At 42.4% G+C, this 22,861-nt stretch overlaps 1 protein-coding gene across 1 annotated transcript; it reads right to left on the bottom strand.

The window, feature by feature from the left end:
* Positions 1-4,610: 4,610 nt before the first annotated feature.
* Positions 4,611-22,207, bottom strand: zgc:171844 (uncharacterized protein LOC100151763 homolog). The gene is made up of 6 exons (XM_061224542.1): positions 22,034-22,207; positions 15,111-15,234; positions 9,346-9,419; positions 6,698-6,812; positions 6,049-6,119; positions 4,611-4,729 (listed from the first exon to the last, which is right to left on the bottom strand). Exons 1-6 carry the CDS (start codon positions 22,110-22,112, stop codon positions 4,611-4,613), a joined length of 582 nt encoding a protein of 193 aa, XP_061080526.1. The 5' UTR covers positions 22,113-22,207.
* Between the last annotated feature and the right edge of the window lie 654 nt (positions 22,208-22,861).

Below are 22,861 nucleotides of genomic sequence, written 5' to 3'. Positions count from 1 at the left end.
ATAGCATGAATTTTAACACCACTTCTCCATCAAAACAGAAAAAGGCACCAAAAAGCACACACATCATGTAAATAAAATTTAAAACAACGATGAACTATAAAGGGCCCGTGTGGTGAAAAAAAGACAAAACTAGACATGCATCCCACACTCCAGTCCCTTGGCCTGCCTATCACTGGTACCAGAAACATTAGAAGGGGTAAACTCCCTATAGATATTTACAATTCACAAGTGAAGCATTGGCAACACAGAAGGGAATGTCCATACCATTGCACACAAATACACACAGGTACACAGAATGTATTTCAATAGTTTATTCAAGCATGCACGCTGAAACAGCATCACAACTAAGTCACAATATTTAAAAGTAATTCCACATCTTGCAGAACAAGACACACCTACTATTGAAATAACACAAAAATGCTAAAAATGCATTCGCCTGAATCAGTAAATAAATGCATCCACATCCTGTCAAATATAAAAATACAGTTTTTATCATGTTTTCCTCTCAGATAAACTTGTAACAGCAAATGTTTTATGCTAACATTAAACATGTTGAACATCATGATGCAAACATGTTTACTATGAGGGACTGGATAGTAAGTAAGTAGCAGATAGCGACCCCATCACAGGTCATTGCTGATACATGGCATTTTCACAACTTTTATACACTCAGTGAGAACTATTAGGCAGACCTGTACACCAGCTTGTTAATAAAAATATTAAATTAGCCAATCACATGGCAGCAACCAAATGCATAAAAGCATGCAGACGTTCAGCTGTTTTTCAGACCAATTGTCAGAATGAGGAAGAAATGTGATCCGAGTGACTTTGACTGTGGAATGATTGTTTGTGCCAGACAGGGTGCTTTGAGTATCTCAGAACCTGTTTATCTCCTGAGACTTTCATGCACAACTGTCAAAACAGTCTCTAGTGTTTGCAGAGAATGGTGTGGGAAAAAAACATCCAGTGAGCAGCAGTTTTGCAGGCAAAAACTAGATGTTAATGAGAGAGGCCAGAGGAGAATGGCCAGACTGGTCAAAGCTGAGAGGACGGTGACAGTAACGCAAATAACCACACATTACAACAGTGGTACGCAGAAGAGCAAGTGGATAGGCTACAGCAGCTGAATACCAATAAGTTTAAAAAAAAAAAAGTATAATAAATATGTAATTAAGTGCTCAGTGAGTGTATATAGGGACTGGAATTGTGTTAAAGGTCAACAACTTGTGTTAAGAAATATTGTGACCAAAATGCTGTATACCTGAAAAAAGCAAACCTTTCAACAGTGGACGGAAAAATAACATTAACAATAACATTGGATTCGGGGGGGCATAGTTCGCCTTTGAAGACTCATAGACTTGTTACTGCATAATGATATGTTGATGTTTTAATACTGCATACTAATATGTTCATAATACTGCAGGTGTGCCCCTTCATCCCTTCTGATTTCATATTTAAAAAAAGGAGAGCAGAATGTCTGCCCTCCCTTAGTTTTTTAAAATACTTCATTTAGATGGGGAAAGCAGAAAGGGTAACAAATAGAGAAAGGCTCACAGTGCAGAAAGTGCCATCATAACGGATCAAAGGCCCAACAACATGGGGGATTCATATATGGGTACAGAGCCAGCTACCCTGCAGTGTATGGACTGCGCCAATTGTCTTGTCCAGAACAACAGCTATTTATCTATTAATATATTTATCATGAATCTGGATCTCCAACCCCACCAATTGGCCAACAGAATGTCCAATTCATGAGCTATGTACAAGCTTCTCATACACGCCCCGGCTTCTGGCAAGGGAAAGTGAAGACAATCTCCTCCAAAACATACAGCTGCTTCTTTGCCCATTGCAGCCACAAGCCACACAGAGTAGGGGCGAAGGAAACCCAATCATACCATCTGTTTGTGTCAATGCCGAGTTGAATCAAGTGAAAAGTGCTGAACAGGATTAGAGTGCCGGTGGTCGAAATTTCTTGGCAACACGTTAACTCTTCATGTGTAATCCCAGAGTAGGGGCGAAGGAGACCCAATCATACACAGAGAGCAAGCCACAGGCACCCAGACGGCCAACTGAGCAATGAACACTGCTATTTCTGCAAACTCAGTGCCTCTCGTATACGGACGTCCCTTGGTATAACAGCCCCGGCAGTGCCCCGGCAGTGCCCTGGCAGTGCCGCTGGCCAGTCAGCACTGCTACGGGCCCAATTCAATCCGAGACTGTGGTGCTCACTCGTGCACTGCAAACACTGTTTTTACCAAGTGAGCTGCAGCCCACAGCAGCTATTTTAATATCGAACACTAAACGTGAGAAAAAAGAAGAGGTGGAAGATAAATATCTGGTCTATATACAAAACTGTTTGATTTGGATCATTTAAAAAATCGTGCTACTTGAAATGCCATCTCCACAGAGCAACTTGTGGAGATGAAAATTATATCAATATAATAAGAAGGAAGGAGAGCTAGAGAGATAAGTCTTCCCTGACCAGTAGCTTCAAAGCGTGAAGTCAACAGTCCTAAAAATGACACCATCAATTGTAATCAAGGCTCCCTTAAGGGACAAACACCAGTGACCCCCAAAGCAGATCAGTATCCAAACAACAGCTCAATAACTAATCACTCCTAATTTAACAGAGCAAGCTGAAACCAAACCCCATCATGCATAGTTCACATTGCCAGGGGCTGGGAACTGCAGCCAGAGGTCACAACAGCAAGGCTACATCCCACTGGCAAAAGCACTGCACAATACTTTGCAAAAGGGTCTGATGGAAAGAGGAGTCTGTAACTAGTCAAACGCACTATGAAAAACACAAGGTCGGGACTTCACCGCCCACAATGCTCTTTGTGTAACTCACAAGTCAAGAACATTCAGGGACCAGTTTTTGCCCACTGACTGCCACTGTTCATGGCCCTCTTCATAAATTACAGATAAGAACTAGGGCTCTTACACAAATTACAGGTCTGTTATGAGAAGTGCCCATGTGAGACCATCATACCAGCACAGCCCCAGCACCCTACAGAAAGTCTCCTGCCAGCAGACATAACGACCTGACAAAATAAGTGAAGAACCAGTCACTAAAGGGTGCTGGAGCCAGGCATCAGGGTATGGACTGATGAAGACCATACACTTTAACATTTTATCCCTCCTTCTCTTAAGAAAATACAGTGATAATGAAAATACATTATACTGTATGTTTTCCACTCTTCCATGTTAACTTACCCCCATCCTCCAACCTCATCTCTTGCCCCTGTATCTTGATCCGCCCTAGCTTTTCACTGATCTCCCAGCCCACCCACCTGTTCTATTTCTTTTGTCTTCTCTTATTTTCTCTTCCTTTCCTGCTATTTGTTCCTTTTCTAGACAGTGGAACTTATACAGAGGCTCTGTAAAAAATCTCTAAATATAGTTTGACTTGACTGACAGAGTGGAACCATTTTTTCAATGTCTGTGGCAATTTGACATGAGTTTAAAGTAGAACATTGGTGACTTAAGAAATTATTGACAAACCAATCACCTCAAGAATTGGTGAAAAGCACTCACTGGAAACCCATTTGTAAGAAGAAACTGCATGTTAACCACCTTTTCTCTGACCCAGTTACAGCCAATGAAGCCTGTGCAATCTAAAAAAAACCAGGCCAGTAGTTAGCCATCTGTTTGTGTCAATGCCAAGTTAAATCAAGTGAAAAGTGCTGAACGGGATTTGAGTGCCGGTGGTCGGAATTTCTTGGCAACACGTTAACTCTTCATGTGTAATCTGTAATTTACGTAAGCGTAATGTTTTTTTATTTTTTTATTTTGCAGATGTGCTGCTATTGTTAGTTGCCCCACAACCCTGAAAGACTGCATGTTTTTAGGTGCTTGTGTGAATAGCTTTCAACAAAAGACTTCACAGAAATATAAATGACAAAGTGTTTGGTTAGATGTTAGATGTACCTTACCTTACCAATCAATGGATGGGCCTTGGTTCAGAACAACCCACTTGTTCCAACACTTTCCTCAGCCTTTATTTGTGAAAGAATCAGCCATGATGCTTTTTTAAATTTTGGTGCAGGCTTGGACGCTTGGCTGTTATTCCCTCTCCTACTGCCAGGGGGCAGTCTAAGGGACCGCAGAAGACACATACAGATGCTCAGACTGCCAGATTCATTAGCAGGGTTTCCCAGTGCTGACTGACAGCCTCTAAGTCAGAGATGCGTTCAGTAAAAGAGATGGTTCAGCTGCATGTGGCCTCATGGGAAATGTAGTTTGTGCGGCGAGCTGACGGTGCGGTGATGACGGGCCCCTGCTCGACAGCAAGCCTGTGAGGAGCCCCGCAGGATGCGCGGGATGGATGGCTGATCACCTGACAGTGGACCTGCTAGGAGAACCAATCAGACTGATTTTACCAAAAAATATAAAGATGGGGGGTGGACACACAGTCTCAGGCCCAAACAGGCCCTTGAAACAGAGGGAAGTGTTTTAGTCCTGCCCCCACTTCCCTCTCACCTCCACACTGCCTTTCCCCGGCCACCGTAAAACCTCAGTCCCATGTTGCTTCCCATTTTTATACTCCTCCACTAAACATTTTTTTGTTTTGGTCTTCCCGTGTACGCCGGTGGCCAGCAGGTGGCGGCCTACATGATGGAGCAGGTGAATCCACAGCATTCCTTCAGGAGGGTCAGCCCAGTTTTGGCCACAAACGGAGAGGAGGTCTGCTGGGCTCTGGAGGTCACCTTCCTGCCCTGAGTGGCACCTGGGGAGGGCCAGAAACTCTTACTTAGAGACATGATCTCTAACAGAAATAAACTCAGAAGATTCATTAATACAACTTAGCAAGAAGGAACAAGTTGGCACCTAAATACTCTCTCCATAGCAAAAGGCATTGACTTGAGAGAAGCAAGAACACAATATACCCAATGTATAGACCGCTAGCAAGCAAGGGCAGGGTTCAAGGGGTCACCAACCCCAGTCCTGGAGAGCCACACGGTTCTGCTGGTTATGGCTTCAGCCTCGAAAGTAGCAAGCAGTGGGCTGCTGGGTGCAAAAGCTGGGTGCAAAAGCACCACTCTAGTGCACACATTGGCTCCATGGTCAAGCTTTGACTCCAGACAGTTCAGACAGTGGCTGCCAGCCCTGCAGGTCAATGCACAGTTGGCTCTAGCATTGCCTAGGGATGGGAGGGCTTCGGCCAGCCCGGGATAACAGCATCTCATCAGTCACTGGCAACCCCCACTGGCTGCCTGCAAGTGACTGCAAGTCTGCCTTTTGAGCTGCTAAAGTGTGTACATGACGTGTGAACCTCATGTCTGTGTGAGCCAGGCTGCAAACTGCAGTGTGAGGAGAAGCAGCAGTAGAGCCACTGAATCAGAGGGGCCAGCAATGAGCACTGATATGCGCTAAAAATACACACACACAGACATGCATGCATGCACACACACACACGCACACACACGCGCACACATACACACACAAACACACACAGACATGCATGCATACACACACACGTTTGCACGCACACACACATGCGTACACCGGTGTGTGAAATACATAGGGGCTTGAGGATGAGTTTCCACATGGACACTGCCATTAATAAAATGAGAGGGAGAAGAAACTATATTGCTGGGAAGGGACGCTCAAGAACACAGACGGTCCAATCAGAACCATGGACAGCACCCAGCCCACTCACACATGGTGGCAGCAAAAAATGCGATTGCGAAATTACAAATACATTTTGATATTAGAAACCAGCAATTATTGTCTTGCTGTGTCAGTTGTTTCCAATATATATATTGATTATTCATGACCTAGTATTCAACTAGGTCCTTCTCTACGTAAGGACAAAGAGGCAGCCACAGGCTTCCAACACCTTCATCATCATCATCATCATCATCATCATCATCATCATCATCATCATCATATGTGGAGATAAGTGCTGGAACTGCACAGAAAAACAAAAATGTGTGGCTTAAAAGGCTGGTCTTACAGTGTATATTTACAGTGTATATTCTACTATATATTGTAATGTACTGTATATATTTCATACCAGTATATGTCGTAGGAATAGACACCTACTCTTTTTCTTCAGGCTCTTGGGGAGTTTTGACTGCAGGAATTCAGCCATCTCTTTGTCTTCTTCCCTTTCCCTGTTTGAGAAGATTTGCAGCAGTAAGTGTGGCGCACAGAGAGAATACATTCACTACGGTAACCATGGAAAGTGACAGTTTTTGTCTCACTAATACCAGCCACAGGAGCCTCTAGTCTAGGGTAACCTCACTCACCCAGACTTAAAATCTCAATACTGCACACCAGCCTCTCCTGTTTCAGTAATACTGCACACCAGTATCTCCTCTCTGTTAGACTGTGTCCCTGTATTTCATTCTCTGAGTCCCCGTACTAAACTCACACTCAGAAAACACACCTGATTTGGTTTGTTGAGAATACAAAACCCAGGGAGACTGTAGTTTTTCCAAACCTTCAATTAGATGGTTCTTACTGATGAGTGTGAGGTAAACACTTTGAAGAGGGCTTTGAAAGTAAGGGCTTTGGCATGTTTAACAAACCCCCATTGCTCAGTTCATATGAGCATTCACTTTTCCATAAGCTCTGAAATACCTACAGTCTCTGACCATATGAGAAGTGAGTGTGAATGTTGTTTTTGTCATTTATTTTCCCTGAAAATCATAACCAAACCAACAAAAACAAAAAGAGTCTGCCTCGTCACCTCAGCCTCTCAAACTCCACGTCGTCCACAAGAAAGTCTCGGGTCTCCACAAGTTTATGTATCTGTTGGAGCAGCTCGTCTTCCTTCTGCCTGTCGTCGTTTGATTTGTCTTTGTCTGCATCGGGGAGGAAAAACAGAACATCTGAATTGTTGCTTCAAAGAGAGACGATCAAAAGCTACATTTCTAAAGGAAGCAGATTCTCCCTGTGCCTTTATCTTGCTCTTTTTTCTCATTTTGTCATTTAATGAACTGTAAAAGTGTTTGCCGGTGCGTGGGATAAAACACCAGATGTCTGTGGCTTTGATAGCTAGACGAAAATGAAGCCTTGAGATGTTTTTCAGGGGCAGGATCACATTATGTTTCTTTGATGCAAAACTTAAACAAATACACAAATTCCCTAGTTATCTTGAAATACATCAGATCATTCCATTCTGGTAAATTCACTACTTAATCCTTTTTACTTATTTTTTACTTTGGACTGTTCAGATTTAAGTGTACCTGCAAAAGATGAATAACTGGCTGTAGCAATCCCCATGACAACAAATTCCACTGTATAGGCTGACCATACTTCCTCTTTCTACCCCAGATATTTCTTCTTTTACAGACCAACAACATGCATCTAGATTTCTAAATTCCTAAAATGTCTGGTTCGTTTCTCCTCCATAGACATATAAACAACCGAATAGACTAGTCTTATGTTCATAATGCCCACGTGCCCACATCCTCTTTTTTGGAAATTCAATATATGGTCACCCTACCTCTGAAAAAGACCTGATCGGGAGGACGTGAACTAGCACTCATATCCACCAAAATACCTGCAGTCAGCAACTGTTATTTTAGACCCTGCAATACAGCAGCTTAGTTACTGAGCAGCTATTGGGGGAGAGTGCAGTGCAGTTGGTGCAGGAACACCGCACATACTCAAAATGACCATAGGAGTCGCTGTCGCCATTTATGCTGCCAACAGAATCCTGCCATCCCTGGGCCATGCTTATGCTCGAAGGCTAGAGCTTTCCACACACGTTTGCCACTAGCACAGAATTCACTGCAAAAAAATCTTTAAAAATTCTCAAAAAAAAAAGTCTTATCACGTTTTAGGGCCAGATGTACATGCAGCCAGGTGAGAGTGTGCTGGTGCAGCCACAGTCTGTTGGCAGTTAACGTTTTATTTACCAAGGCTACAGCTCATTACGCAGTCAGGGAATGAGACTACCTACGAACCACATTTTGCGAAAGAGGTAGACCTTAGCAGTTAAAATGCATGTTTAGGCATTGAATATCTTCCCTGCATGTGGAGATATCCATGTATCAGCAGCTACGAAAAAAGTGTATCCAGTGCAGGACAAAATGTGCATATATTCCAGCTGTGGTGGCTATTTTTTTTTCTCCCAGAAGTGCAATTATTCGTATGGTTGCTTGTTTGTCACAGAAGCCTTTCCCCGTTCCTTTTCCGTGTTTGTTTCAGAAGATAACTAATCAAAACAAACACACAACGCTGTTTTTATTATTTTAGCAATGTCACTTGAGCATGCTGTTTCTAACAATGTTCTGCTCAAGGCAAAACGGATGTCTTTCTGTGATGGACAAAAGTGATTAAAAGCATATCAATGCATTTAGCTTACTCATATTCTTTTCAACGATTTTTTGAAACTTCAGACATTTGTTACTGTCACTATGGTTGAGCACATCATTTCCCACAGCTTCGCATGAGATATTGGCTAATTTCATTAATCATTTTCTAAATATTTTCTGTGACAAACATCCAGCATTATTGTTTGGAGTTGAAATGGTGGGATTTGTTTCGCACATATTATTTCAGTGCAAAGTTATTTAAAGATTTGGAACCTGTGTTTCGGTTGCGCCTCACTTTACGCCTGCTCTTTAGAGACGGAGAAATTTCACGCACAACTCGACTGTCCTTAAGCACGTGAAATTTAGCAAATTCAACGGAATACAAAATCAGCCACACTTATAACATGCTTGTCAAGTGAAATTACCTCATTGCCAAATCTTGAAATTAATCAAACGGTCTGACCTCAATGGCAATATTTTCTAGCAAAAAAAGTAATAGAAATAAGACTTAAACTGAAATTCCTGTTAAGATTGTTTTATGTTTTGGTTTTTGCAGTGTTCGGTCTGAACCGCGGGGCTCCTCGCTGCATCAACACCACTCGCATCGGCTGAGCGGGCCATCCGCATGCCCTATTTTCACTGTAATATCCATACATCCTACAGGGCAACCTTCAGGACAGGGAAGAATAAATCTCAGCAATGGTTAAGCACCTAAATGTTTAATAGCCGCTGAAGCCTCTGGCTCTGAATGCTCTTGTATTTCTATGAACGTAACGTTTGGCTGGCACAGAACCCGCGAGCAGCCTCTGCACAATGTTTTCCTTCAATTTCAAAACGCAAAGAGCAATAAACCCTCAAGGAGTCACCTTTTAAACAACATTCAAGTGTGAAAAAACACGTTGCGTTTGAGGACATTTTCCACAATACTCTTGGTATATGTCATCAATGTTTTTTTGTTTCCTGTTCACATTTAGTTCTTTTTGCTCAAACTTTATTTAACCAGGCAGTCTCACTCAGATATAAAAAAAAGGTTAATACAATAAATAAATAATCCGTAGTGAATTGTGGACAGTACCTGGAATGGACACCAGTTTCTGGAGTTCCTGTTTCAGCCGTGTTATTTCCTTACACAGCTGAATGTCATCCATCCTGTGGAAGAATCATTAAAAGCATTGAGTTTTAGAGCTCTGGCTTTTGATTGGCTAAAGCCAATTAAAGGCATAGGTCGGTAGTGTGCGCCTGCCCTTGCCGTTGTAGGTTTTCCAGCCTTGGTTATGTCACTGGCCCACTACAATGGGGACAACAAAATGGCAGCTGGCCTCATACAATCCACGGGGTACCACTGCATTAGTTCCCCCCAAAGACACACCAGGAGCCCATGGGCTAGCAGTTGTCATCAGAGAGAGATGCTTTTCGTTTCACATTGGTGCTAGCTGTCGTTTCACCCTGGCCTGTTGTTGACTGCACAATGGCTGCACATGAACACACTGGAGGAGTGAATGCACTTCAGTACCTCATGCATGGGTGACTCAAGAGGCATAACAGGACCTTCCTGGCAGTGAGGAACAGAAAGGGGGGAAATAATATATACTATTTTCTGATGAAGCAAACTGAGAGCCTGCGTAATGGAAAGGGTCCTTTAAAAAGATGGTCGCCGGGGGAGCAGTGCTCTGTACATCCATTTGCTGGGTGTCTGATGGCCCTTGGGGCTGGACATGGACGCCGTGACCCATATAATGTGACGGAAGAAACCCACCACATCTCCTGGAAGCCACTGAAGAGGAACGGTTAGACATTTCTCGGCAGTCGGCTGTATTTCTGTAACAAAACCTGCACACAAAGTCGCGCTTTCCATAAGTTGACACAATGACTGTTCTTGCTGAGTAAAGATTTAGGTCATTGCTCCGGCAAGATAAATTACTATCCAGAACCACCTAAGAATTCAGCTCCTATGGGGAGGAACAACCTGAGGAATCAAAGCAGGCAGGGGAATGTAAGGGATTGTGTAGCCAATCAGATGTAGGGTATATGACTAGGTAGCCAGAAGCACACTAGCCAGCCCGGTTTCTATAGGTCATACAGCAGGGCCAATCCATTTGTTCCAAAAACACTCAGTGATTAGGCCTTGCAGCTGCTCTCAAAGCGGAAAGCTGCCTCAGTTTCTGTTTCGTAGGCTGAATCGGAATGCTCTGAAGTTACATCATCTCTCCCTTCCCTGACCACCTATCCCTGGTCATTTCATTTGCCTACAGTCATGAGTATGCACCATATACATGATAAGCTGTGTATAATAAATATTGCATGCACAGTCATCATGCAGACTTATTGGAGGAGAATGTTTCATGCACAGATGCTTGTGAAGGCAGACTGGAGGTGCTTCATTGCCCACCATGATGAAGTAAGGTGGTGATCAAATAAGGTGAAAAATAACCACAGTACTAAGCATATAAGGCACACACTGGGTCCCAGCAGCAATTCACAAATGTGTGTTTCTACATTACACCAGAGTAGGCCTATTTCATCTTCCTCTGGAACAAACATGTCAAATCATATACGCCTTAAACCCCCCTAGGAAAGAATGATCGAAACACACAATGACAAGCGGAAAGAACATTTGTAAAGAAAGAGGTACTCATTCTGAACTACTGTACTGCAGTCAATACTGATCCAAATGAAAGAAATGACTCTATTAATACATACGGGTGTCCAAAAAAATAAAGGAACACGCATCTTAACATGGCACAGATTGAACACTGAAAGCTCTCATTTTTGGGAACATATTGCACAATATATTGCAAGAAATTTCAATATACGATTTCTCTGTAATAATCAGGGTCATATGTGAAAGTGGCTGTGATGAAGGCACACATTATCCTCTTGGAGGACTTAAATGCTCATAAACTTAAAGGAGAATGCACCTGTATCACCATTGGAAACCATCATCTTGATTACTCCTCCCAACCTAAAACAGGGCTCTGAGAAGTACCTGCTCTTAAATACTGATAAAACTGAGCTGCTAATTGTTAGATCTAGTAAACACACACACCTCAAAATTTCACCATTCACCATCATTAAAAAAACAGTTGGGGGCAGAGCATTCCAATACAGTGCTCCATACCTTTGGAATGCTCTTCCAAAAGTGCAAAAAAACTAAACAAAACAGTTTTTTTGCACTCTTTTATGACCCTTGACTTGTTGATATTGTTATGGTTTTGCTGTTGTTGTTGATGTTCTTGTTCTGTTATTGTTGTCATGCAGTTGCCCAATCATTACATATTATCTTTTAGAATCTTATGTTTTTAATGAAAAGTGTGTTGAGACTTGCAGTTTAAATAAATGATGACTTGACTCAACCCTTTTTTATTTATACAGTATGTCATTATAGTGAACAAAAATAATAATAAATATATACAGTGGTGTGAAAAAGTGTTTGCCCCCTTCCTGATTTCTTATTTTTTTGCATGTTTGTCACACTTAAATGTTTCAGATCATCAAACAAATTTGAATATTAGTCAAAGACAACACAAGTAAACACAAAATGCAGTTTTTAAATGAAGGTTTTTATTATTAAGGGAGAAAACAAATCCAAACCTACATGGCCCTGTGTGAAAAAGTGATTTCCCCCCCTGTTAAAACATAACTTAACTGTGGTTTATCAAACCTGAGTTCAATTTCTCTAGCCCTGATTACTGCCACACCTGTTCTCAATCAAGAAATCACTTAAATAGGACCTGCCTGACAAAGTGAAGTACACCAAATGATCCTCAAAAGCTAGACATCATGCCGAGATCTAAAGAAATTCAGGAACAAATGAGAAAGAAAGTAATTGAGATCTATCAGTCTGGAAAAGGTTATAAAGCCATTTCTAAAGATTTGGGACTCCAGCGAACCACAGTGAGAGCCATTATCCACAAATGGCGAAAACATGGAACAGTGGTGAACCTTCCCAGGAGTGGCCGGCCGACCAAAATTACCCCAAGAGTGCAGCGACGACTCATCCAAGAGGTCACAAAAGACCCCACAACAACATCCAAAGAACTGCAGGCCTCACTTGCCTCAGTTAAGGTCAGTGTTCATGACTCCACCATAAGAAAGAGACTGGGCAAAAATGGCCTGCATGGCAGAGTTCCAAGACGAAAACCACTGCTGAGCAAAAAGAACATTAAGGCTCGTCTCAATTTTACCAGAAAACATCTTGATGTTCCCCAAGACTTTTGGGAAAATACTCTGTGGTCTGACGAGACAAAAGTTGAACTTTTTGGAAGGTGTGTGTCCCATTACATCTGGCGTAAAAGTAACACCGCATTTCAGAAAAAGAACATCATACCAACAGTAAAATATGGTGGTGGTAGTGCGATGGTCTGGGGCTGTTTTGCTGCTTCAGAACCTGGAAGACTTGCTGTGATAAATGGAACCATGAATTCTGCTGTCTACCAAAAAATCCTCAAGGAGAATGTCCGGCCATCTGTTCGTGACCTCAAGCTGAAACGAACTTGGGTTGTGCAGCAGGACAATGATCCAAAACACACCAGCAAGTCCACCTCTGACTGGCTGAAGAAAAACAAAATGAAGACTTTGGAGTGGCCTAGTCAAAGTCCTGACCTGAATCCTATTGAGATGCTGTGGCATGACCTTAAAAAGGCGGTTCATGCTCGAAAACCCTCCAATTTGGCTGAACTACAACAATTCTGCAAAGATGAGTGGGCCAAAATTCCTCCACAGCGCTGTAAGAGACTCATTGCAAGTTATCGCAAAAGCTTGATTGCAGTTGCTTAGGTTTAGGTTTAGGTTTAGGGGGCAATCACTTTTTCACACAGGGCCATGTAGGTTTGGATTTTTTTCCTCCCTTAATAATAAAAACCTTCATTTAAAAACTGCATTTTGTGTTTACTTGTGTTGTCTTTGACTAATATTTAAATTTGTTTGATGATCTGAAACATTTAATTGTGACAAACATGCAAAAAAATAAGAAATCAGGAAGGGGGCAAACACTTTTTCACACCACTGTATATAACCCACCCCTGTGTAGGTGAGACCAAGTGACAATTCTGATGGTTATTTCCCTGGGGAGGTTAATTGGCTCAGTTATCTTTGGCACAAACTCAACTTAGGAAATTTAAAGCTAAGGAATTCAGGGTCCCTCGTCACATTTATCTTCACAGGAGAATTACATTACATTCACCCTTATGTAATCTTAGCAGATGCTCTTATCAATTCCAAAACCTCAAAAGAATAATTATGAGAAAGAAGGATTACAAGAGCAACAATAACTGCTGAACAGCCTCATAACACTCTTTGCACCAGCTGTCAGACCCAACAGTAATGCCAGGCCATTTCAGAACAGTGCAGTATCCGTCTCTGTTTGCCATGCTTCCCCGAGGAGAAAACAGCGTGTCCGCTGCAGTGTGGATGATTTCCCCCGAGGAGAAAACAGCGTGTCCGCTGCAGTGTGGATGATTTCCCCCGAGGAGAAAACAGCGTGTCTGCTGCAGTGTGGATGATTTCCCCCGAGGAGAAAACAGCGTGTCCGCTGCAGTGTGGATGAGTTCCCCCGAGGAGAAAACAGCGCGTCCGCTGCAGTGTGGATGATTTCCCACGAGGAGAAAACAGCGTGTCCGCTGCAGTGTGGATGATTTCCCCCGAGGAGAAAACAGCGCGTCCGCTGCAGTGTGGATGATTTCCCCCGAGGAGAAAACAGCGTGTCTGCTGCAGTGTGGATGATTTCCCATTGCAACTTTAATGGGGTGCCCCTGGTGATCCTGTGTTAGTGAAGGGAGAGGACAAGAGGAACACTTCTCCAGTGATGATGTCAGACTGCAATGGCTCTTCTCAGCCTCCCCTCCAGGATTTGGCCGGAGATATGGCCAGTGACGTGCCTCAACAGCACGAGCCAGAGTAGCCAATCAAATGCCTTCCCTAAACTGGGAAGGGAGCAGAGTTTTTTGGTGCTGTTTAATTTTAGCAGTTGCTCCTTTTGACATTGTGAGAGCTCGCAGAGAAGAACGGTCAAACCACACTGCTGCCCACAATATAAAAGTTTTCATCTTTGGCTACAAACGAAAGGGCAACCTCCTTCTCAGATGAACCCAATTATCTCTGTTGAAATTGATTTTTCAAGACATATTTTTGCTTTAAATACAGTAGTTCTACTCAGAAATATAATAAACCTCATAAAATAGAAGGAGTGAGAGGGGGTGGTATACTGAACTCCCCAAACAGAATCACGAGGCGGCATTGGTGCATTGGGGAGACAGATTTCATTTTTGTTTAAAAAAGCTTTTTTTATCCAACCAATAGTAACTGTTGGAGCTTCCCCTTGGAGACACTCCTTGGTTTCTTTACACACTGCAGTCCACTGGAGCAGTTAGTGAGCTGGAGGACTGCATGATTTCTGCCACTTCATCTTTTGATTCCCAGCTTTTCATTTCTACCCCAACTTACTCACCTTACTTGCTCACTTTTTTTATTTATTTATCTCTGAACATTCAGAAGGACAGGCGCTGGTACAGTAAGTGTGTCCTACGGTAAACATGCAGACAGGCGGCTGGTTTTTACCCTGCAGTCAGACTGCTTCGCTGAGGCACTGCTGCTTTGGAGTATGGCACAGCTGGTACTCCCTAATACTGAAGCAGTCAAAAATGGGAGGGGCGATCTCGTCGTTATGAAGACGGAGTGATTTTATTCAATCGTGCTGTTTGCGAGTATGGAAAGCAGTCTGCAGTGATTGACAGCATGCGACAGCTCCACCAGTCACTTTCACAAGACTCAACAACATGGGTGCAGGAGAAAGGCCATTCCTGGTGGGACTCATTCAGACAGTACCGGGCGAGGCACTCTTACATGTATCTCAGCTCCGACTCCCTCCGCACCAGCACGTCTCGTATTCGCTCGATCTTGAAGAGCTCTCCCTCGATGTCATCGACGGTGATGGTAGAGTCTGCCATAGATACGATGTCATCTTCCTCTGCAAGGAGGAACAGGAGGTGCAGGCAGGGTTACTGGACACAGCACGCTCAGAAAAGGTTATTAGGCTAATCTCCATAAGAGAATGGATTCTTGGTGGAACCTTCTATTCTAGGTGCAAAAACAAGCAGCCAGATTGAACTATTTTGCCTGACAAAGAACAGTGTTCCTCTATGGAGAAACTCTTGCTCCAGTGAGTATACTGCAGAGAACATGCGCCTATGCACACCAGTATGACATACAGAATTATTAATCTGGTGTCACTATGAACCTATATCCCACATCATGCCCACCTAGGAGCTTCTTCCTTGCCATTTTGCTTTTGTAAGTGTTTTGTGACCAGACCTGGGTCAAATATGTTATCGTTTTGGATTCTTTACTCAATTGATCTTGCCTGGCACCAACTTCTTGAACCAACCCAGAGAACCAGAAGGAGGGGTTTGCACTTCATGAGAGTATTTCATATGTTTAAATACAAGCTCAGTAAAGTACAGACAACTTATTTGAATCCAAAACAATTACATATTAGACCGAGGACTGATTGTGACAAAAGTGTAGTAAAAAACACTTGTGAAATGCAATTTCCCCCCTAAATACCAAGTCTCCTGTGTGGCTCACCCGGTTCCATATTCTTATTGTAGGTTCTGTCATCGCTGAGGCTAAAACATTCCAATTTGACCCATCTTATGAATATTCATGAAGGTCTTATTTAATCATCTCATGGCTGCTGTGTTTTTATTAGTCTTCATTCAAGGGGTTAGTTCAATATAATCCTGCCATACCTCAGAGCCTCAGTTCAAATTACAGCGTCTGGTCATTCTGTTAAATTCCAAACTTCAGATTCTCTCAATAAACTGAGTTACTAGTCTGTTCTTTCCCCAATGAAAAATAAACATTGCGTGGTGTGTGTTTATGAATGTAGCAGTAAAATCCAGTGAATTAAATTGGAAAGTGCCATTGTTACATAGGATACAGTGTGCATAAAAGCAGAAGAATAATATAACCTTCAAGCAAAAAAATTTACTTTACCATAGACTAATGAGGGCTTACTGAGATTCTGATTTCATTCTCTAGCTAAATTATGTCAGAAAGGGGTACCCAATTCAAGGCATGGAGGTTACTACTTGCAAATCCTGTTTGCTTGTTTTTGCTTGCTATGGAATGCCAAGTTGGTAATGCTAAGTCGCTGATAATTAAGCAGAGAAACTGTAGGCGTTCTGGAGGGCTGAATGTCTACAAATTCCTTGGAGGGCGCTTTTAAGAGTCTGTGTTTTTAGTCAGAGTCATTTTTCTTGCGTTGTTCTGTTACCCAATGTCTACTCAGGGGACTCCAGGGACTCTCAGGGAAAACTTCAGGGAGAAGTTGTTGGACATGCTAAGCTTGTAAGAAATCACTAGAGCATACTAAAACACTTCCAATTGTACAGTTCAGAGCCAAGTGATGCAGCACAGTTAACAATTCATCTGCTGTTCTCCCACCACAGGCATATTCTTGGCTCCTTAATCACTGAAAAGCAAAAATGTAGACCTTTAATTATATTTTTGCCCAATACTGTTTTCTGAATAGTGTGTGGAAAATGCTTGCCCTGAATGAATAATGATTTACAATTCAAAACATTTGGGATTCTATAGAACAATGAATACAACATATTCTAGAATTGGTACATGTTCTGGAATAGGTCTAAAAGATTCCTGCCCCTCGGGATACTAAAAAAAGTGTGGGTGAATGTTGGGATATTGGTGTCATCACCATAGGAGACAACAGTTACCGCCTTTTGAACAGAAATAAGAGAGGAAGCGATTGGTGGATACTAGCTTCCAAGGACTTGGGCCTGCTTAACTAAGCCGTTTACAAACACACAAAATCGCTAACTTGACCAATGATTGGTCATGGTATTGGCACCAATCATTAGTTGTGTTATTAATTTATGTTTTGCACATGCTAACAGCCTTAGTGAATCAGGCCTTTTCTGTGCAGCTTAGCAGGTGGACTTGCAGGCACCTACAGTAACAGAGGTCACAGTGACATACACTGTCACCCTGGCCAGCTGACCACTCTACCTGAAAATTGTTTTGGAGAAGAAAGAACTGAAAAATAGCTGCAAACTCCAAACAGAAAGGCCCAGAATTCGAACACAGGATGTTTATTGTCAGAGCACAGGACAGAGGAACCAAGAGCAGACTCAGGGATGATATGAAGAAGGCAGGCTTTATTAAAAAAAGGCAGATCCAACACGCAGTCCAGTGACAGGTGAAGCAAATGACAGGAGACAGGAAGGAAATACATACAAGGAGTGGAGGGCGGAGACACAGGTGAAAAGAATGGACAGCCATATCAGAATGGACCACGGAAAGAGAACAGGGACATAGGACACAAAATGCGAAGGAAATGGAACAAATGTTGGAAAGTGGAGCGAGAAGTGAATACACAGAAAACGCAATGGAAAAAGAGCACGGACGAGATCGTTTATGTCATGAGGCAACGGTGGGTTGTGGTCAGAGATGGGAGTTAAATAAAAATATGAGATATGAATATGAGAGCGAGATAAATCAGCTGATCTTTCTGGCAGGTATGTCACAACTCAGGCAGTTTTTTATTTCTCTGCTGAATAAAGAAGTGCCAGAATAAAACAAAAATACAAACAGAGAGAAAACATTGAGAGTGGATTTAGCAGGACGCCAACAGAGACAGAGACGCAGACTCGCACTGTTGGTATTTATTTGAGCAGGCGGCTCACCCTCGGGTAGGTTTATTAATCCAGGGAACTTTGCCGTAACGTTTCGCCCCGCTGCCGTAACGTATTGCCCCGCTGCCTTCGCTCGGCAAACTGAGGCTCGGGGAATGGCACCATTTCAGCATGCGTCTAACCAGCTTTTCCCTAATCGGAAGTTTCTCTAAATGGGCATGCCTCATTGTGGGTGTGTCTTTATCTGTCCATTTTCTTTTGACGGTGCGTTGCCTTCTGGCAAATTCTTTGTGGTGGTATGTCCCTGTGTAGACGTGTCTTTATGTGGGCATGTCCCTATGTAGGTGTGTCTTTATGTGGGCATGTCCCTGTGTAGACGTGTCTTTATGTGGGCATGTCCCTATGTAGGTGCGACCTTATGTGGGCACGTCCCTATGTAGACGTGTCTTTATGTGGGCATGTCCCTATGTAGGTGTGACTTTATGTGGGCATGTCCCTATGTAGGTGTGTCTTTATGTGGGCATGTCCCTATGTAGGTGTGACTTTATGTGGGCATGTCCCTATGTAGGTGTGTCTTTATGTGGGCATGTCCCTATGTAGGTGTGACTTTATGTGGGCATGTCCCTATGTATAGTAGTAGATATGCCTTCAGGTGGGATGAAACCAGTGATGGCGAGGGTGCATTGGAGTAAGAGTTTTATAATTTTATAAGTTTTACAGTTTTATAAGAAAATCAGCAGGTTGGTAGTTCCAAACATAATGGACACATTTCCAGTTCTTCTGCAGACTTTGGCTGTCTTGCATGCTTCTGGCTCTCCAGGTAATACCAGACAGCATTGAGAAATTATTTTATCTGAGAAGTGGTCGATTAGTTATTTTATTTTATTTAAATTATATTTTATTTAATGAAATACAAACATTTCTTTGGAACATTTCGTTTTTTGGTAAATGACACAGTAATGCAGAAAACAAATCCCAAACATCAAAGACCAAATTTATATTTAGTATATTTGATATTTATATTCATAAGACTTTTGCACAGTACTGTGCCTTCAAAGAAAAAGTTTTCTTTGAACATGATATGCCTTCAAAGAAAACCAATAACCTAGAATATCATTAAAAAGTAATGAATTAAGATAATTATGAGATTTATCTTCTCTCCAAGCTGGGCTGAATGGAGCAGTAAACTGATTTAGGTCAAGCCTCCAAGGTCTCCAGCCTCAGTGTGCCTGTCCGTGTGGGCCCTGACCCCCTGCCCCTCCCAGGCAATGCCACAGGGAGAAATAACTACCCCTCACACTATGCTGCAGCTCCTCAGAGCACAGTGCATTATCGCTGTGAACAGAGGGGGAGAAATATGACATCTTTCATGCGAACGTGGCAGGAGGACTTTGTAACTCCCAGAAAGTTCTCCCCGTCCATGATTTTATTTTATATTGACCTCAGATCTGTAAAGGCAGCCTGACACTTGTCAGATTCTAAGATACAGTAACAGATTTTTCTTTTTTAACAGTTTTGACAGATTCAATTCCAATTTTATGTCAGAATTCATTTCTGGTGATTTTAATCTGTTCCTGTCCTCTATGATGGCCCTCAAAAATAGCATATCAAATACGCTCAGCACTGCATGTTCTTATTTTAGTCAATTATGCCTTTATCAATTTGAGGGCAATTAGTAAAAATGCGACTTTTATTTAAAAAAAACAACTTACATATCTCAGTAAAAATGTACTCCAGACCGTTCCATGTATAGAAAAAAAACCATAGCCAGTCACAGTGAGACCACCTGGTGCACAGCACTGTTTAAAAGCCTCTAAGCAACAGCAGGTGCCAAGTACCTGGTAAATGTGTGACCTTTCGGTATTTTACAAAGGCACATAACAAAACAAAAAAAACTGCGAGCAGCTGTGGCAGTCACATCTGAGAATTTGAAACTGATCAGGCTTTTGCTGCCTGAGCACTCGCTGTTCTGGCTGAACACCGGAGCACTCGGAAATATCCGGTGTCCGTAGATCACACACAGCTAATCCTCAATGATCTTTCTGGGAACTGGAAAGGGGTGGGGAGGGGGAGATGGGGCATGAACCTTTTCAGCATAAGTCCTTCCCGTGTATGAACGTGGAACCTGGAACGTCAGACCTGTGAAAGGCAATCCTGGAGTCTGGAAGAAGAGCTCCCTGGCTCTTGTTCACCTCCAGATCCCTGCTCTTTTTCCCACAGCATCCACATGCGAGCACTGACATCTTACCACCAGGCACCACAAATGATCCTGACAGGTTTTAATACTTTCAGTGACAAGGGGTAAAAGAAAATCCACTTTTATGTGACTAATCTGGGCCTTCATATGGCTGGAGGCATTGAAAAACATGACTTTACCCACAGATAATAATGAATATCATCATTATAAAACACAATGATTACCACATTCATCAGCACCAAATTGGCACCAGTAAACTAAATACTTGCACAGAGCAATACAATAATGAATGCATAGTGCAGTTTCATCACACCTCAAAGCATTGTACATTAAAAAAAGACCTCATAAGCACAAAGAATAACTCATCTGTGCTGTTTCATATGAGTTGCTTTCAGGGCTGGGTGAGGGGAGGTATATAAAAAGGGTGTATGACACATGCAGTAAAGGGATGTCAAATGAAATGGTCCATGTTCACAGCTCCTCCTCTATCACAGTGGCTGGGTCGCGAAGCAATGCATGGCACCTCATGTCCGCTGCCCTGCAGACTCCACACTGAACCTATAGGTAATTACAGGAGGCTGTGACTCATCCACACCAATGGAGGAGAGGACCGGGTTGCACTGACGGGTCTGGGAGGGCAGGCTATTTAAAATCCAACACCAGCTGAATCAATGCAGCGAGTATCGGACACAAAAGCGCCGGGTTTATATGGACGTTCTGCTGCACAAGAACTAAAAAGGAATGGGGTGGGGGTGGGGTAGGGGGGAATGTTAAACGGCAAAACCATGGTTTTGATTTGTTTCATGGTTTTTCCAATGCCTTTCAATATATTTTGTTGAAGATGGCTCCTGACACTTTGATACAGGTAGAGGTGTTTTGTATAAGGCATGAGAGAGCTTTCGGCATCTAGTCTTGATTCCAGGCTTTGGATTGCCTTTTGGGGGTGGTTATTGGGCTTTGTCAACTTGAGGACCAGAGTTGTGTCCATGAATGTCAAGCCATTAAGAGGCTGACAAATAATAATAATAATAATAATAATAATAATAATAATAATTAACAAAAGAACAGTCGGAGACATAGGCCCAATGACATGCAACCTGAAATGGATGGGCTATGTGCTATAATTCCTACACGGATCACCAAATATGAATTGTATGAATTATTTGCCAAGTTTATCCTTCCAATTCAAGTTGCAGTATGCTACAGGAGACTACCGGTTTCCTTTTGATGAAGCACCAGATTACATTGCTTAACACTGGACTGGTTCCCAACTACTGTGGTCGTGTTGGGGTAATTCGTTTTTTAATATTTTCTCCACAATTCCCATCGACATAGTGTCGCTCATGTTAGTCCGTTTTACTTGTCGATTAGCGGTGTCATTCAACGGAAAGTACATCACGTACCCACGGATGCAGTAAATAATTGACAGCTACATTTTTTCATACATTCATTAACTGCACGAAAATGAAGAGGTCTGAATTGCCTTCTGTGAAAAAAAACTGCAAACAAAATGACAAAAATATATACAATTGTAAAGGAAAAAGAACAAATACTTGTCGGCTAACTCGCATTTGAAGTTCACATTCGAAACTCGTATCTCGTACTCGTGGTTGTAGCCAGTGGCATGCATAGCGTTTCAGAATGTTGTCTTAGCGCCATTCAATGAATATTCACAACCTGCGCACGATATTTATTAATCAAACAATAGCCATTTCAACAAAGACTCGCAGGAGAAACATGTGCTTAGTACCCACACCATGTGACTATGTAGAACAATACACACTTAATCTGTACGGACTGTCTGAAAGTAGTTAACTACTTGGCAGCGTGCTTCATGCCGGTTTCAATTTGCTGATCTAATCTAAGACAATAACATGGTGAAGGAACTGAAGACTTAGTAGGTATATGTAGCATACCTGTTTTGCCTGCGTCCACATTCCGCTGTGTGCATTCGAGAGACCCATATTGCTTGGACAATATTCTCTCTTTCTCCATTTCTTCGCCACACTCCAAAAGCTGTCAAACCGTTCGGCAAATTACAGCAGTAAAACTGTGTTCTTCTCTTTTCGGGCCGAGGTTAAATTGCACGCATCTCACTGAAACCGTCAGAATACAGAGGGCAATTAATCGCTGAGGATTCGTAGAAACTGCAGGTGTTCTCGTCACCATAGCGTTGCTATGGGTGTGGGATGGGCAGTTGAGGATTTCGCCAGCGAGAAAATACATAGTTTACTTAATCTCGTATTATTAGAAGGCGCCACCTTGCGATATATATGCGGCATTGTAATAAGCACAGCGAAATTGTAGAACAGTAGCGTTTAGGAAGACGGCTTCTCACAAACCATATTTACAGCACCTCTGGACAGATGCATCTTGTCAACATGCGTCATTCTCTTTTCACTCGTGTGCACAGAGCAGTTTTTTAAATTCAAATATAAAATACTACTTATCATTACTTATCGTGGAGACCCTTCTGAATACATGCCGCATGGATTTGCAGTGCAAAGCGTTGAAACATCTGCGAACGTGTTCGTAGAAGACAAAAAGCCAAATAATTTCTTTCCACATTAAATCAGTGTCTGACGTAAGATGAGTACTCTATCCTATAGCCAAATGGTTGCAGAATCTGAACCATAGACCGTATAAAAGATATGAACGCATTGAATATGGAGTCATGGAAGAGACCATCTATAACACTTAGCCTACTTCCAAGCAGTGCCAAGGGAGAAATAACTCGATAATTC

The sequence above is a fragment of the Conger conger genome, chromosome 16, assembly GCF_963514075.1.
Source record: "Conger conger chromosome 16, fConCon1.1, whole genome shotgun sequence".
NCBI lineage: Eukaryota > Metazoa > Chordata > Actinopteri > Anguilliformes > Congridae > Conger > Conger conger.
Note: the sequence above shows the minus strand (reverse complement) of the source record. Positions and strands in the feature narration are given on the sequence as shown.

What these genes read in the sequence shown, in the direction of transcription:
- zgc:171844 (XM_061224542.1), bottom strand. Translation starts at nt 22,112, where the DNA reads ATGGAGAAAGAGAGAATATTGTCCAAGCAATATGGGTCTCTCGAATGC. An exon ending in GAAACTGGTGTCCATTCCAG is followed by an intron (nt 6,813 to 9,345) that starts GTACTGTCCACA and finishes TCCCCGATGCAG; the next exon opens with ACAAAGACAAATCAAACGAC. An exon ending in GTGGAGTTTGAGAGGCTGAG is followed by an intron (nt 6,120 to 6,697) that starts GTGACGAGGCAG and finishes CTTCTCAAACAG; the next exon opens with GGAAAGGGAAGAAGACAAAG.